The sequence below is a fragment of the Botrytis porri genome (genome assembly GCF_014898465.1).
Source record: "Botrytis porri strain MUCL 3234 chromosome Unknown BPOR_010, whole genome shotgun sequence".
In the NCBI taxonomy this organism is placed as follows: domain Eukaryota; kingdom Fungi; phylum Ascomycota; class Leotiomycetes; order Helotiales; family Sclerotiniaceae; genus Botrytis; species Botrytis porri.
The window spans coordinates 1,889,824-1,908,274 of NW_024066084.1; the positions used below are offsets into that span (position 1 = coordinate 1,889,824).

Here is an 18,451-nt window from a genome sequence, read left to right on the forward strand (position 1 = left end):
GAGAAACTCAATCGTTGACACTCTTTCTCAATATTCAAATATTCAACGCGTCTATAGTGCTCAATTCCGATTTGTATAATTAGCCTACATTTTGTTTCGTGGGGTCAATCATTCGTCGGGCCAGAAAGTATGCAACTCCTGCCTCAACAGAATTCAACCATTATGGGAAAGCTCCTTAGTGCTTGACATGAAAGAGGCATAAATCGGGTACTCCACTTTCAAGCCACCCCTCTTTTAGACCACTTTAAAAAAGCTTACCATAAAAAAAAAATTTCATCTTAAATCTTTAATAACTTTATAATTCTTAAATTAATTGATTTAAAATTTTAATATATTATTATTTATATTATATTTAAGATATATATCAAAGTTAATATTAATTCGATTTTATATATGATAATGAATAGGCATTTAATTCAACAAGTTACTTTAAATTATAAGATTTCAAGAATTACTTTTTAAAATCATATAAATAATCATTTATTTTATAATAAAGATGTATAATATATGTAAAAGATAGTTCTAATGTAAAAGAAATGATTAATAGATTAAATATTAGTTTAAGAGTTTTTAAATATTAATTTTATATTAACAAATTTATAAAATTAAGAGGTATCTCCTCGATATTAAAAAAAAGTGATTTTACATTTGGAAAACAATAGGTATAAAACTTTCTTTAAAGGAATTTAAAGATTAAAATTAAAAGATAAATTAAAATTGATTTAATATATATTAAAAATATAACTATCAATATTATTAATTAATAATTTCCAAAATTGGATTTACTTTTAATTTATTATATTAAATCTCAATATTGTTATAATATGAATAAAGTAGGTATATAAAAAGACTAAGAATTAAATGAATTAGTTTTGAGAAGCTTAGAACATTATTTTATTTAGAAAAAGGAGCTTAGTTCTAAAACTTAGATATTACTTATAAAGTATATCTTAGCTATAAAAAGAGCTCTTAATCCTTTTATTATATTGAAGGAGAAATTAGTATAACAATAATAGTTTCTAACTGATTTGAAATCTTATAAAAGATGATATTTTATTGCTATAGATAATAGGTGGACTATAAATGATACTATCCTAGAATGACTTAAAAAGGTCTTTATACCTCAAATAGCCCCCCCCTCATCGGATAAGCTGAAACTCCTTATATTAAACAAGTATAAAAGTTATAAAACTATTAAATTTATATATAAATGCTTTAAGCATAATATACACTTCTTATTCCTTTCACTATATATATTATATATTCTATAGTCTTGTTACGGGAGCTGCCTCTAGGGTCACGTGGAAGTGTCTAGAGTTCTCTCGAGGTGGTTTAGACTAAACTTCAAGTAGGAATTCAATAAGGTTGGTAACTGGTTGCAATTCTCGTAACTATAGTAATGAAACTAATGATTGTTCTTGAGCACGAAGCTCTACATTGTAATGAAATCCCATTCCCTTATATAGACCTTCGTACTGTACTGGAGCGTTCAGGACCTAGAGAGGTCCTGGACCTTTGGTCTGTATGGACCTACATTCCGTTATGCCTGTCATGCAGGGTCCATCACGTGCTAAGAGTCATGTGACGCGGTACCGAGGGTGGACCGGCGTAACAAGTCTTTTGATTTATTTATTTTTTTATCTTTTAAAAAAGTATATAGGCATTATCTTAATAAATTAGTCTCTTTATTAAATTCTAAAATAGTTAAAAAGATTAATTTCCTTATATACTATTAGAAAGTATAATTAAATAATTTAATAAAGTATAATATACTAGTTAAATAAAAAGCTTTAGATTTATAACTTTTAAATTACATTAAGCCTATTTGTTACGGGAGCTGCCTCTAGGGTCACGTGGAAGTGGCTAGAGATCTCTCGAGGTGGTTTAGACTAGACTTCAAGTAGGAATTCAATAAGGTTGTAACTGGTTGCAATTCTCGTAACTATAGTAATGAAACTAATGATTGTTATCTTGAGCACGAAGCTCTACATTGTAATGAAACCCATTCCCTATATAGACCTTCGTACTGAAGTCGACCGACAAGTCGATCGGCAAGTCGATCGATAAGTCGATCGGCTTTTGATCACATGACACTTGTCCTGTGATTCCTATTGTCCTAGCTTATCCTTTTATCCTGGGGCTAACCCCCTGGGATCTTACTAATATAACTTCGCGAAAAGTTTGCAAAGTTATGTTCGGTGTTTCCTAGGACCTATTGTCCTAGGAACTGTATCCTACGCTTCTAGGATATCCTATGACTAATACTATATACATGCCTGAGGCTTTCCTTGGGTGCCTAGTGTCCCCCGGTATACTGCAGCTGAATCACTGAGGCCTATAATACCATTATAGCCTATACGTTGGTGATTCTACAGCTTGTTACTAATCCGTTGTAACACTATTATATTCAAATTGTTGTTTAAGAATAGTAATAAAAAAGTTATAAATTAGAATTTACTTTTTCTAATGATTCTGTATATCAATGAAATAAAAAGTCTACAATTTCAATTTTTAAAATATTTCAAAAAGCTAGTAATTTAAAATTATATATATATATATATATATATTCCTTTAAAGTAAAAAAACTAATTTTTATACTCATTATTAGCTTTTTAAAAAGATTATTAAGGGATTCAATACTAAGAATTATAAAATTCTATAATCTAAGTATCGAATAAAGCAATTAGAGTATCAATTAAAATAAATTGTTTTTAAAAAGAAATGTAAAATGAAAACTAATTTAAATTCAAAGTTTTCTAAAATTAAAAAGATTAAAAAGGTGTAAATTGAAATGGGAAATTGTAAAATTGATATAGAAGATATTAATAATAATAATAAAAGTATATCCTCAAGCATTTATTATAATACTAAATAATTATTGAATAATTAATATTTTAATATTATATAATATAAATTTTTAAGGTGGCCTAAAAGAGAAGTGGCCCGAAAGTGGGGTACCCGACTTAATCATTCATATTTGTGCTGACACAAGCAAACCATTCAGTTGATTCTTTTTGCCAGATCTCCATTTAATATAGTGGAATTCAAAGAAGCAGTGGATTCTATTGGCCCCTTCATACCGACATCGCTAAGCGTATCTTCTGTCTAGCGCCGGAGTTGCAGAGTGACCCTATCTCTAATATATCTATCATACATTAGCCTTGAACCTTAAATCAGATGTTAACAATAATCAAAAAGACCAGAGTTTCACCATCACTTTCCCGTACAATATCACAAACATACAAGAACTCAGGCATCAAGATGAAAAACTCTCATTCACAGACGCACAATCAATTCCAATCTCTTAAAGATCAAGAGATTCATCCTCGAGCTCGGTCATTTGATCCCCGCCAATTGTTCTCCGACGGCACTCTAGTGACTCCCAAGGATATCGTGAAATACCATGAAGGCAGTGGGATGCCATACTTGGAATATCCTGAAGCTGACGTTCTGTATCACGAATCCGGAATTTGCCCCCCAAGAGCATTAGTGCTAGCAATTGATGGTGCTTGTCCTGGCAATGGAACCACACGCGCTGAAAAATCCTCCTTTGGCGTTTTTTTGGTCCAAACTCGCCTCTCAATACTTATGATACTATCACTAGACCATCTGGAGAAACACATACGAGCAATTATTCAGAGTTGATGGCCATGCTTCGTGCACTCGAGCTCCTTAAACATCATAGCGAATTAAGAGAATGGATCTCCGATCAGCCCATGTCAATCTACCATTCGTTTAAAGTAGAAGTAATCATCATCACGGATTCCAAATTCGTACATGACTGTCTTACTTCGTGGCTCCCAATCTGGTTGAAGAACGGATTCAGAACAGTAGAGGGGAAGCCAGTGGCAAATCAAGATCTCATTTTACGCATCCATCACATGATCGGACTACTTTCAGGTGATCTCAATATCCAGCTCTGGCACGTTAGAAGGGAGCAGAATCGAGATGCGAATGCACTAGCTGTTCGAGCACTTCACACCCAACCTATATATCAGGCACAACATATTGCCTCTTCAAGCCTTGATCACTTCAGATCTGGAATTATCCTCCGTACTCCTCGAATACTGCATTTGGCGCATGAGATCGGGATTTTTCCTCAAAAGGACTGTCTGGAGATGCATTTGGGAGAAATAATCATGTCCATGGTGATGGCCGGAAAAGATTGTGGAGCAAACTTCAAGATACTCTTTGGACCCGAATACAGGAGTGATGTTTCGTACATTATGTATCGAAAACTCAGCCGTGCAGTTCTTTATCTTTCTTTAGATGAGTCGGGCCACTATTCATATCCTGATAATTTTATCTGGACAGCTAGAAGTACACTCAAGTATAAACTTTTAGGCAAACGTCCCCGACCGTTCGACGCACATGAGGCAGGAAAGCTACGAAAATGGTGTATTGACAATCGATTATTCTCGGATGGGAAACGTCTCACTTCTCTGTTGGAACTTATATATAGAATTCGGTTAGAATTCGGTCTTGATCATTAGAATAATGGCAGTTTTGAGAGTGTCGTTCTATACTACTACGCGCTATTCCCATGAATTCGATCTTATCATGGGAGGGGTTTTTGAGGGACTGTTCTATATATTGGATGGAGTACTATCATCTCAATTGTCATCTGATTTCTAGATTGCTAGATACTTTTGTCTTCAGGCAACCCACATTGATCTCCACTTTCTACAATATGTTTCGACACGAATCTCAACTATTCGAAACATGTTTTCTTGCTCGGACATCAGTAATACATACTCCCAGGAGATCAAATTGTATGCGAGCTGGCGCCCACGTTGTTTTAGAACCCATATGCCTGGGAGTAGGAGAGCAAATACAAAGGGGTTACCTCTTGTGACCCCCCCTTTTCAGACCTTGTTACACCAATTCATATCATTCAATGATTCTCATACCCTCATATTGCAATACGATCTTACAATCTTACCATATAATTATATGATTTGCCTTGATAGAAAAGACCTCATACCGCACACAAACTTTCTACAAAACCCCAACACGATGATTTCATCGCTGGGCCCTGGAATATGTGTACTGCGATACCATCTCCTGAGTATTTGCTCCATGCTTGGACACTGATATCATTAGTACCACGCATACACCAGCTCTTTTTTTTTGCGATACCATCCCACAGTATTCAGGCTACATAATTCATCCAGCAAGCGCAGATCGAGGGTTTCATGATAGAAGAAGAGATATGTACTCATACTCCATTCTCTACGCACAGAGAGATGATTTCACCCAAGGTTACCACTACACCAATGTACATTGCTCCTCAGCAATGAGCATTCGACAGGAATATTCATCCCTAGAACAATATCTTCGAGCCCAGCGAGAAAATTGTCGCACCGAGGTTTTTGTTAAAGGTCTTCGTATAGTGGAAGAATCCATGAGAATCAGTCAGATGATATAGTTATATAGCGTATACGCTGTAATAATCTCTACCAATCACAATTCATTTCCTCATCCTTTTCTTATACTACGGAACCTTGACAAATTCAACGGTCAAAGATATTCCAAAGACACACAGTCCGTCGTTCTATACGCCACGCTCCTCATTTCCCCTGACCCCCTCTCTATCCGTGCTCCACAAACCACCATCTTCCATCCCCGATTTACAATCTTACGCAACAACCCTTTCTCTCTCCCTCCAGAGTATTTCACTATTGCTAAATCTATATATATGCATATACAAATATATATAAAGTTTTTCAATCTTTCAATCTTTCAATCTTTCAATCTTTCAATACATAGAAGCACAAACACAAGCTCAAGTAATATATTATACAAACCAGTGTAGGCAATAGTATTTCCCGTAATTCGTATACGGGTTAGTTTAATGGTGTATATCTATTTTTTTCGAAATATGTATGTACATGATATGGAATTCAATATTACTAAAGATATTCAATATTATTGTAATATTGAATAATATTGAATACTACTAATAAGATATAGGAATACGGATTTCTAATTGATACGAAATAAACTTGATACGAAATAAATCGAAATATACAAATTTAAGATCATTTTTAGATTTCAATAATATATTTTGAAAGGAGTAATTGTTACGACCGAGGTCGTCACATGACTAGATTGATTAAAATATCACCTGACCAAGGTGTCCCACTGAGTCCCACTGAGTAAGGCCCAGTGGGACACAGTGGGAAGCAGTGGGACAACAGAGAACGAAGGTCTATATAAGGGAATGGGATTTCATTACAATATAGAGCTTCGTGCTCAAGAACAATCATTAGTTTCATTACTATAGTTACGAGAATTGCAACCAGTTACAACCTTATTGAATTCCTACTTGAAGTCTAGTCTAAACCACCTCGAGAGATCTCTAGACACTTCCACGTGACCCTAGAGGCAGCTCCCGTAACAGTAATATAAGTTAGATTTCAAAGATTCATTTTAATTAATACTCAAAAAAATCTTTTTTAATACATTAATTATATATTTATAAACTAAAAAGGTATTTCATTATTCAATAAACAAATATAAAAAATATCTTACTATTTCCCTCTTTTAAATATATTTAAAATCCTTACAAATAATAATTTACTTTTATACAACAACAAGTATATTTCAATTTAAATAAAGTGATATTGAATTTATTTAATATCTTTAGTATATTTGTCTTTATTAAATACTTATTCTTTTTTATAAAGGTTATTATTACTATAAGATGTAATGAACTTCAAATTGTAATTATTGAAAAAATAAAATGCTTAAAATTAAAATTAGATTCTAATTTATAAATAAAAGATAATATAGAATTTAAGAATTTAAATGAATAAAAGATAGAATTCACTCTTTTAAATAGTATTTTATTATTATTTAGGCTTTATTGAAATTAGTCTCGATTTTCAATATTATTTTTTTATTTTTAGGTTTTTATATTTCAGTTTTATTGTATATCTTTGTATATACCTATTCAAGTAATATGTATGACAATAAGTTTATATTTCTTTAATACGCACTATCTATTGTATTAAAAGCTTTATACGCGCTAACGTTTTACTATAGTATATGTCAGGGAGCGATCACCTGATTGGGTATATATAGTAGATCCACTGTTCCGGTAGCATGCGGAACACTCCATGCTTTTATGGATTAGTGGTAAAGTGAATCATCCCTGACAGTATTCTATTGCCTACACTGACATAAACCTTCTTCCCTTTCTTCCTTTCTTTCTATCCATCTATCTATCCATCCACCAACAGTCCTACGCGAATGAATATAAGGGTCTTGGGACTGAGAAATGAAATGAGAGAGGAGAAGAAAAAAGAGGGGGAAGCAGACGTATCTTTGAAATTTCTTCATGGTTCTGCGTTTTCATATATAGGGTGAAGATAGAATGAAGAAACGGTAGGTATTGATATTGAAATTGAAATCAAGACTACTACATAGCGCACTTCACTTAACAAAGTATCATCATCAAACTTATCTCTTGATGCTTCCGATTTCTCGACACTCAATGTGCCATAACATCGAAACACCCATCCCAATTTCCCCCGAGAAAACCCCCAATCTTATTCACCCCCCTCGAATCAAAGTATCTCATACTTTTATATGATTGCGCGTCAGCTGGCTGCTGTATTGTTTCGGACTCTTTGCATGTAGGTAGGTCCTGATAGGTGGGAAGAAATAGGAATTAGATATAGAAAAGAAACCCTTCATGTAAAAAATTTCTAAACTCTAATTTTATTTCAGTGTGTATTTTGGTATGTTCGGTTCCTGATTCGTGAATCTCAATGCTTAATAATATATATATAACCCCCCTATATCAAATACCTACCTACCTACCTACCTACATCAAAACATAAAACAAGAATCCCTTTTAGCCCCCCACCCCTTTCCTCCCTTTCAAGGTTTACATAGATCTCATACATATATCCCAACTCCTACTCAAATAATCAGTCATCCTATCACATACAATACTCTCACTATATACGAGCCCTTGAGTCTGAGTCTGAGTCTGAGCCTGAGCCTGAGCCTGAGAGTGGAAGTGGGAGTGAGAGTGTAATTGAAAAGGGACTGAGAATAGGAGTCACGATAGGAGTGCATGATAAATCTCGGGATTGTCCTAATTTGCAAGACCACCTCATGATTACTTTCAACCCCTCACACTCTCACTTCTCCTCCTATTTCCTCATTCCTAATCTCCTCTGCTTCTTATGCCTTCACATATAACGCACATCTGTATTACATTTGTTATTCTAATTTCCCCCTCCTTATCTCATGTTCCTTATACACTTATATCCTTGTACCACTTTGAATTGTTCTAGTTATATTATATCTTTATGTTTACTTTTCTATCCTCATTACCACAATTTCATCCCCTCATCCCCTCCTCTATCTTAACATCAAATCTTACATCTAAAACCCTACCCCATCAATCACACCGTATATAATGAAACAGATTTGATAAATCCAAACCACAGTACTTCTACGCAGAAGAAAACATCTCTCTTGTCCCCCACACCCACACCCACTTTCCGATGAAATCTCGACCGACGACAAGACGATCTTCTCGCGGCCCTCTACTCCAACCATGCAAATGGTTCCTCTCGAAACCATCTCTCAAGTGTCAAGCATCCCATGCATACATAGTTTATGATGCATACCCACGCGCAACGTGAGATTCGAATCACTGCCACCCACTATATGGATTACGAACTAACACTCATACTTATGAGGCTGAAAAGAAATACAAGTTTCATGCCCTTTGTCTTTTCTGTCAATTACACAAAGGTATCGAAAATACTCTTATTCTTCCAGCAGACCTCTCACAGCGAAAACGTTAAATTCAGAATGTTAAAAGATGATTTTTTGTCATTAATATTATCTAGCCCATGATCCCAGCCATCTATATCAAACTCCATTAAACATTATCCCCAATCGCACGAACTTCGATCTTTTAGGGTGTCCGATGCTACGACTGCAGTCTAACGATCATATCTATCGCCTGCCGAATATGACCAGAAGATTTAATTGATCGAAGCGATTGATCACACCTCAAATCTTTAGTTGTCTTCGGATATTGAGAGCTCTCGATTTTCAGACCGCAGCCGCAATATTCGAACCGACTCTATCAATATGGAATTCCAACCCATTAGAACTCCCTACGAGAGACGGTCTCTAGACCCGACACCACCAGAAGTAATTCCATACAACTCAAATCTTCCTCGACAACAGACACTCGTCAACCGGTTGTTTCAATTCCTTCTTTTCTTCACCACAATACCACCCCTCACTAACTAATTCCTGTTCTTTCTTTCTCCACGAAGAATATTTACTAGCTGATTTATAGTCAAGGTCTCCTAAACGAGCTTCTATAACCTGTAAATTCTTATCCATACGAATGTATAACGAACAATCTCTCAGAGTCATCGCCACGCAAAGTTCATGAGATGCCTTTTCCGACTTCAAGGATCCTTTACGATCATACTCTGTTTGGAGATCGCGAAGTCGTTTTAGTAAAGGATTTTCGTGGATCCATTTTGCAAGTGATTGAACAGCAGGCGATTCACGAGTTTTGTGTAAAATGTGGGAAGCCGATGCCTCATAATTTGCGAACTTTAACGTAGGGTGATCATCGGTAAGTTTGAGAGGACAAAGATATGATTGGAGATCAGTATTCTTTCTTTCTTCTCCAAAAGCGATCCGACGTGCGTGAAGTGCACACGTACGACAACGCATGGCTTGAGGTGGCATTTCATGAGATGGAGAGAGCCATTTTGGTTTGAATTCGACGACGGTTTCCTGCAACGATTTCCCTGTGAATCTATCAATATATGCGGTGACGAAAGAAAAGCTATCAACCTACTAGGTGTCATATCCGTCACCAAAAGGCCATAGTCGTCTTTCGCTAAGAAAGTACCACTTTGTGCTCTTGAACGATAAAACTTCCCTTTTGGTGGTGGGGCAAGATGATTCGAGGTAGATGTACCACCAGGATTATCAAATCGTCTGAGATCGGTATTCAATCCAGGAATCACATTGAGATGACCAATGTAGATCAATTCTTGAGTAACCAATTGTTCTGGTTTGAATAGGGGTAAGATGTATCCGAGCCATTGCTGATGTGAATCTGAAGTTGGGGCTGTAGTGGGAACATCTTTTCGAAGACGTAATAATTTTCCTGGATACCATTTAGTACAATGGTAATATCATAACCAGGAAGCAAAGCATAAAGATATATTTTTCAATATCATTTGTAACATAAGGAGTGTGGGAAGAATTACCAGAGAGATATTCTAATTCTTGATGACCCTTGTTCACTTCGGCAATGTCTTGTGATCCTTGATCAACCGTGATTTGATATATAACATTTGCAGCCCCTTCTGCAAGAACTTTAATACTGATATGGCTGTTGGGGAGACGATAAGGTTGAAATGATATATTATTCATTATATCAGGATTTAAATCAAATGAATTTGAATGGAAATTGGGGAAAAGATGACTGAGAAATGACTGAGAAATGAGTGGAACAAATGAAGAGTAGAAACCGGATTGGGTCTTATGAAATAACTGGGACGAATGAAACTTAGTAATAATCAGTAATGCGTCATATCGGGGTTCTTCCGTTCGCCGTAATCAAGATTTAGCTTAAGCGCAAATGACGCTTGGACTTTTAGTGGTGGAGGAATATACAAGCTGAGTCAAGAGGTTGGGATGAAATGGTAGATATGGATGTATTGGAGAAAAGATAACAGCCTATAGGGAAATGAAACATGATAGGAATTCTGACTAGAGAATTCAGATGGAGAAGGAGATGAAGAGGAAGAGGGAGATGGAGTCAAATAATGGTAAGAATGTATTGAAAAATGCCATAGCAACATTACCCAACAGTGAGGTAATATCAAGTTCTGAAGTTTTGGATCGAATCGTATATGGGCATCTTTATATGAAGACCATATGATAAGAAGGGTGGAATCATAACATTGAGCGTCTCGAGCTTCAATCATAGCCCACAGGTCGAATGTAATCTCGACTCGAATAGAGACTGAGGAAAAGAAGTGAGATCAAATGAGATGGTTGGCTATCATGATGCTTAAAAAAAAAGGAATGCTGTCAACATATTGAAATTTGGAAGATGGAAGTGTATGAGTGTTGTCGAGATTCATCAATCTATTGTCACTGGAGAAGATGGAGATAGGAAGACATCTTCTTCACTATATTCCAACGTTTCTGCTGGAGACTCCCCTCGACGGAGGTGAAGTCTTAAGATCATCGATGCTATGGATGGGGATAATCATGTGTACTCTGGTAGTATGTTGTGTTGTTGCTGCAAATCACATAACAACACTTCATGCCTTCTCCGCAATCACCATGAACCCTTCAGGTTGGCGACAATTGAAGGGACGACCTTGAAGCGGAAAGATCGATGCTGCATGAAGAGAGAAATGAGGCTATCAAATCTATAAAACTTTCTATATGATTGAGTATCCATGTTCGTTTGAAGAGTAAGAGGAGGTGAGAAGATGAGAAGATGCGGAGCAGAAGATGGACTCCATCAAATACAGATCTTTTGACCGAGAAGCTATATCTATAGAGAATATCAAGTGACTTTACATTCTCTATAGATATCTCCAATGCTCTTCTTGATCACACAGCGTCAAAACCAACATTGTCATCAATTCATCTCATATATTGAGGACTGAAGTGTGGGAATGATCAGATGAAGCAAGACAAGTGGTGATCAATGTTCAAGGTTGTAATAAAAGTCCGATGTCAATCAAAGATACATGGGACGAAAGGAATTGTGGGGGGATGCCATGGCCAAGATATTTTGCCGTATGTGATGCTGGATGAGAATGTGTGAGGGTATGAGGGTGTGAGGGTGTGAGAGGGTGAATATTAATATACATGATCAATTAATAGTTATGCAAGGAAATTACCATCGGATAATTGATGCGAGACAGTAACGATGATTTTCCGGGATCCAGTCTGTTCAATTTCCGGGAAATTCCTTGATGGGTTTTAAATAGAAATCGAAATCGAAATCGAAATCGAAATAGAATTTTCTTCTTTTTCGGGTTGTTTGTTACGAGGTGATGGGAGTGGACTCAGTGGACTCAGTGGAGGAGTTCGGGAGGCCGAGGAGAGAAGGAAGAAATAAATAAACAAATAAATAAATGGTTCGGGGTCTTATATTATGAATGAATGGGATTGAGAGTGGTCAGAGCACACTTGAGTCTGTGAGTTGAGTTGAAGTGAAGTGTAAAATCAAGTGAAGTGTAAATCTAGTGAAGTGTAAATCTAGTGAAGTGTAAATCTAGTGAAGTGTAAATCTAGTGAAGTGAGGGGAAAGAAAAAAAAAAAAAAAAAAAATAGTACAAGGAAATCGGGGATTTAATATATTGAGTATTATGATCAGAAGTTATAGATAGTTAATACCGGTAGACTAATGTTCAAGATCCAATAAGATAACGATATATACTCGAGTATAATATATGACTAGTTACCTACCTAATATATAACACAATCACCACCACCAACCAAATTCTCCCATGGATATGATTACCCAGATGCTTCTGTCGTATCAACAGGATTTCCGGACATCGGAAAAATGGAAATCAAATTCCATACCTCCCTTATTATTAGCTAGGCAAAAGGGACACAGGGTTCATACTGTAGTTCATACGGTTACAGGAAGCGAGCTCGAAAGAAAATCTAGAAGAGGGAGAAATGCGGGAATTGAAAAAATTATTACTACCTATCGACCAGGAGCTTCACTTATCACTATCACTTTTTATAATCAGGAACCATCTCTTGTCCTCCCATATACAACATACACATACACACACATACACACACATACACACCACCATCACCATCACAATCACATTGAACATTGATCTTCTTGTGTTCAAGTTCATATTCATATCATAAATTCAAACCCTTCATCCTCTTCTTCTTTCTTTCTTTCTTTCTCGATAGAAACTAAGAGGATTAACATCAACCGTTACGTCACACGATCATCCTTTTTTTGCTCGCACGATCAAATCCATCAAAATATCTCTCGAGTCGACATTTCCTTCTATGAAGCTCCAGTAAGCTCAAATCACTCACGAACTTCATCGACATCGACGATACCTCCTCAAACGACGACCTCCTCTTGCGTAGGAACGCTGTGATCGTCGACATCTAATGTCATATCAACATGGCTTTCAATTTTAACTGGTCGCCCCTCACGGCAGATGCGGAATTTTATCAAAGAGCTCAAGAGATGCTCACGGCAGCTCTCAATAAATCTCCCAAGCCTCCCATCATCAAAGATGATATTCTCGTCAACGAATTGAATTTGGGTTCGGTCCCGCCCGATTTGGAAATATTGGAGATTGGGGACTTGGCAGAAGATAGATTTAGGGGAATCTTCAAGATGTGCTATTCTGGGGATGCGTTCTTGACTTTGAAAACAAGAGTTCAGGTACGTTTATTGTCGTCTTTTCTGTCCTTATCGTCGCCCCCGTCGTCGTCGTTGTCGTTACACTTGACATTTTACCGATTCCGCAAAAACCTTCATTCTCCCACTTTCGATTGAACGTTCCACTCGAACGATAAATGAGTTGTCACTGCAGAACTGTCGACGCGTATAGAGAGGAAATCGCGTTTCAATTTCACCACCCAGCTTGCATATCCCATATGCTTGACATAAACCTATAATGCATAGCTAATATATCAATATAGGCTAATCCGCTAAACAATCATTTGTTCTCGAAACCTTCATTCACATCTCCACAACCCCTCGCCGCAGATGCGGGGCTCACCATCCCATTACAAATTACTTTGTCGGATATTAAATTATCGGCTTTTATCATTGTGGTATTTTCAAAGTCCAAGGGATTAACCTTGGTCTTTCGAAATGATCCCCTCGAATCCCTCAAGGTCTCCTCTACCTTTGACTCGATACCGTTCATTAAGGATTATTTACAAAAGGAAATTGAGCAACAATTGAGGACTTTGATGATGGATGAATTGCCTGCTATCATTCACAGACTCTCATTGAGATTATGGTGTCCAGAATATAGAGCAAAAGAAGATCAAGAGATGGCCGAAGCGGCGAAGAAAGCGAAAGACGAGGTAGCGATAGACCCATTTGCAAGTCCACCACAAGATGCCGTCGATGCCCGTGGAAACGTTCTAGATGCGACTGAGATTTCGAACTTATCATTAGACGGCGGATCAGAGATCCACTCCTTGTTCTCACAAAAGAACTTACTTCGATTGGCGGCACTCACCAACTCTCATCGAACATTGTCACTTTTCACTCCTTCTATTCGAGATGCGGTATTCCGAGCATGGGCACCTTCTGAAAGAGGAGATTCGGCTGGAACTACCACACCAGCAACCACATCTCTTCATAGGCCTCAATCATCGCTCGGAGGTCAAAGTACAACTTATACATTCTCAAATCGAAACTCCGATGACGGTCACGGTGGCATACCATCTAGACCATCTTTGGTCAATATGCATTCGGCCACAACAGGGTTAAGTCTTGGTGCGAATCGAGGTTCAAGATCACATCCTGCGAGGAAGAAGAAGAATAGAGTGGTGAACTTGAGAAAACCCAAAACTACGGAGAGTAGTGAGAGTGGCGAAAGTGAGTCCGCTTCGACGACCGCAGCATCCGAATCAACTGTTCCATCTCGTATTCCAGAGGAGCCAGAAGATCTTCCAGTCACTCCACCATCAGGAAAGGTACGATTCAATAGTATTGATCTTGGAGACTCACCAAAGAAACTCCAACCATCTCGTTCTATGACTCCTGAACAAGTCAAAATGGATCAAGTACCAACACTCACTGTGGAACCTTCTACTCCAATCAGTACGCAACAACAGAAGCGTTCCGCTTATAATCAATCAGCGTTCACTTCATACGCTCCAGAGAAGACAGCGACTAGTCCACCACATACGCCATTCTCATACCCACATGGTCTTCACTTCTCGACAACCGAATCACCATCAGGAATTCTCGAGCAAGCTTGGATTATGAAGATGGCTTCCGAACTCGCTCGCCGTCAACATGATGACAAAGCAGCTCGTCAAGGGTTCTGGTCTACGTCAAGCAATGGAGATGATGCTCCCCCAGCCTATGAACCAAAAGCCTTGTAATGTAGGCTATATTACATTCAAATCACCCCATGTATAACATCTCGACCCTTTCTTTTGTTTGTCATTTCACGGGAGTTTCATGGGAATAATTACGGACTTACGAACACTCCACTCTTTTGTGTTTTTGGAAGTACCTAATATCGATCAAAACTTTGGTGCTGCGATTTAGCGACTTTACTTTTTTTTGCTGGTCAAAAGATATGCTATACCTCATGGGAGGTTTGGCATGATTTGAATGTATGGGTTTTGGGATGGGTTGGGTCAGGCAGGAAAGGGGATGGTATATCAATCTTCTGGGTGGTTTCGGTGGTAGGTACATAAAAGTTGGTTCTTGAGGATTGCTTCGTTTTGAGCGATTTGGTTGCTTGGGGGTTGTTGAGTCCTGATTCTCGGATGATGTTTGTGGGTTGATGTGAAAAGGGGGAGAGAAGTGGACGTTGTTTTGAATTTTATATACACACGGGACTTTACGATTCCTTTCCTTGCAAATCGTTTTAAAGGATACTTCTCGCGTACTAACGAATTTCTTTTGTTTTTGCCACCCTGACGATACCTTTCTTGTTTTGGTGCCGATTGTAGAATCATTTTAGAGGAGAGGCTTTTGGGGAGAAAGATTGGAGAGATGAGATAGATAGAGTACAATTATACTGAGATTTCATCTAGATTCATTTGTTTACGTGTTTAGTAACTGTGATTTTATGAATGCCGAGTCATTATGATGTATTTCCGGTGAAGCACTCCCCTTTCCTTTCCTCTGCAGGTGAATTTACTATTGTTATTTACCCAATCTAAGTATTTCGGATTTGTAAATATAATATCTGATAATATGATTTATTAGTGAGTAGATTATATTAATGAATAGATTACTTTCATCTCAATTTACACTCTTCTCTTTCAATACATATTTTATCAACAATTCATAATAAATTCGAATAATTAAAAAGCTTGTATACTCCTCACTATTGAAGCTATTCAGAAAAATAAAAAAATAAGTATTCGAAAAGTTACGAAAATATATAATATCTCGAATACAACATTACAGTATAGAATTAAAGGTTTTACCCTTCACTTTAAATATCGATCTAAATTTTATAATCTTTTAGAATTAGAAGAGAATATCATTTCTGAATATATAATTAATATGGATTCGAAAGGTTTTCTATTTAAACTTAAGAATATAAAAGATATAATAAATTATATTCTTGAATTGAGGGGTACAAAACATATTAAAAAGTTTTGAGTATATCGATTTGTAAAATGTCAAATCGAATTAAAGATATGTTTTAATTGTATTTATAACTTTCAAAAAGTTTTCTATAAAAATCCTAAACTTTTTGAAAAATAGTTTCGATTAGTTATAAATATATAAGTTAAATATAGTATTTTGAATAAAGATTTCTATAATTTTAATGAAATAGACTTTATAATAAGGATTATATATATAATAATAATAGTAATTAATATTAAGCGAAATAGTAGAAGTAAGGTAATACAACCAGGTAATCGAGAATGGGCTATAATAATAATATACAGAAATGAAGAGGGTAAAACTATTCCCTTATTTCTAATAATTCAAGGACAAATTCATCTCTTTAATTAATACATCGAAATGAATCTTTTTATAGAATAAATTTTTAAATTTATATTTAATAAATGAACGAATAATAAGATAAATTTAAAATAATTGAAATACTTTAATAAGCATATTAAAAATCGAAAAAAAGGGTAAATATTGAATATTAATATTGAATAAATATAAAAGTTATAAATCAATAGCTTTTCAAGTATATTATAAAGAGAATAATATTATATATTTATATTTATCATTATATGTAAATTATTTAATTTAATTACTTAATATTAACTATTTTAGTAATCTGAAATGTTTATATAATAATCAAATTAATGAATTTATTAAAGTATATATTAATTATATTTTGAAGATTGAATTCTTTATAGTTTTTAAAGCTATATATAAGGAATCAATTATCTTTCAGAATATAAAATCAGGATTTTAAAGAATAAATTTAATCTCATTTAATTCTGAAACTATACTTTCAAAATTAGATATTCGAATTCGTATATCTACCCCTCCCTTTTTCGATCTAAATTAATAAATCTTTGAAACCTCTTGTAATTTAATTAAAACTCTTTCTCAATCAACATTAATTAAATCTTAAATAACTTATTATTAAGTAAGCTCCTTTATATTTATATTTGAAATTATATTAACTTTATTTAAAAGTATAAAAAGATTAGTTTATAAAAATATACTTTTAAATATAAAAAATTATATATTTCGAATAGTAAATGAAGTATTAAGTAAGTATTAATACATAAAAAAAACCTAATTATATCAAAAAGAAATATTCATTAGATAAGAGGCTTTTGATATATTATATCAATAAAAGATTGATATTCAAATTTAATATAATAAATATCAAAAAGAGAGTAAATCTAATAAAAAAGTATCTTTTATTCGATATTATAATAAATACAAAAAGACAGGTTATAATATAAGAATCTGTTAAAATAATATAATAGATTTTAGATTATTAAAATCTTTATAATTTCAATCAATTGATTTGATTGTTATTGAATAATATAGTTTTAAAAATATAAATTGAGGTGAAAGTGATTCATTTATTGATATAACCTATTCACTAATAAACTACGTTATCTGATTTATAAGCTTTAATACTTGAATATTTATTAGTATATCAAATAATCTAGACTCTGGACTCTAGATTCTGAACACTGAACTACGTACAGTTCGAGGATTAGAAACCATGGAATGACGAAAAGTTAATATCAAGTAATTAAGTTAAATGATTTAAATATTGTAATAAATGTAAATGATTTAAATGTAAATGATATAACATAATATAATATAATATAATATAATATACTTGAAAATGTAGTACGCTACCCGGTAGCGTCGCTTACCTAAGCAAGCGTATATATAATAGCGTAGTCTTAATAAGAAGAATGAAATAGCTTTACTATAATTATTAAGATATCCTCTATATTTTATAGTAAGTTCTAATTTAATTTTATCACGGTGTAAGAAATAAGTACTAGGTAAGATATATAATATTCTATAAAAAATGAAGAAGAAAATGAAGAAATATTAATTATATAGAGGGTGAATATCTTAAACATTTATATAATTATGTATTAAACCTGTGATAGTACTTCTCCTTAAAGGCTTACTTATCCCAAACAAACTAAATTTATTGTATAGTTTATTATTATATATAAATTAAATAAATAATTGAATTTATTAAATTAATAATTTAAATACTTTATA

At 34.8% G+C, this 18,451-nt stretch overlaps 3 protein-coding genes across 3 annotated transcripts; 2 read left to right on the forward strand and 1 right to left on the reverse strand.

The window, feature by feature from the left end:
• Positions 1-3,261: 3,261 nt before the first annotated feature.
• Positions 3,262-4,493, forward strand: EAF01_007962 (uncharacterized protein; the record flags this gene model as incomplete). The annotated part of the gene is made up of 2 exons (XM_038916218.1): positions 3,262-3,452; positions 3,605-4,493. 2 exons carry the CDS (start codon positions 3,262-3,264, stop codon positions 4,491-4,493), a joined length of 1,080 nt encoding a protein of 359 aa, XP_038768689.1.
• A 4,351-nt stretch (positions 4,494-8,844) lies between these two features.
• Positions 8,845-11,856, reverse strand: EAF01_007963 (uncharacterized protein). The gene is made up of 3 exons (XM_038916219.1): positions 10,269-11,856; positions 9,851-10,165; positions 8,845-9,800 (listed from the first exon to the last, which is right to left on the reverse strand). Exons 1-3 carry the CDS (start codon positions 10,432-10,434, stop codon positions 9,199-9,201), a joined length of 1,083 nt encoding a protein of 360 aa, XP_038768690.1. The 5' UTR covers positions 10,435-11,856; the 3' UTR covers positions 8,845-9,198.
• A 1,333-nt stretch (positions 11,857-13,189) lies between these two features.
• On the forward strand, positions 13,190-15,141 carry EAF01_007964 (uncharacterized protein; the record flags this gene model as incomplete). Its single annotated transcript, XM_038916220.1, has 2 exons — positions 13,190-13,456; positions 13,717-15,141. The coding sequence occupies 2 exons, from the start codon at positions 13,190-13,192 to the stop codon at positions 15,139-15,141; spliced, it is 1,692 nt and encodes a 563-aa protein (XP_038768691.1).
• Positions 15,142-18,451: the final 3,310 nt, after the last annotated feature.

Excerpts from the sequence above, each read along its gene's own strand:
- EAF01_007963 (XM_038916219.1), bottom strand. The coding sequence starts at position 10,434 with ATGAATAATATATCATTTCAACCTTATCGTCTCCCCAACAGCCATATC. Across the intron at positions 10,166-10,268 it reads AGAATTAGAATATCTCTCTG|GAAAATTATTACGTCTTCGA; the intron begins GTAATTCTTCCC and ends AATGGTATCCAG. Across the intron at positions 9,801-9,850 it reads GGTGACGGATATGACACCTA|GGAAATCGTTGCAGGAAACC; the intron begins GTAGGTTGATAG and ends ATAGATTCACAG.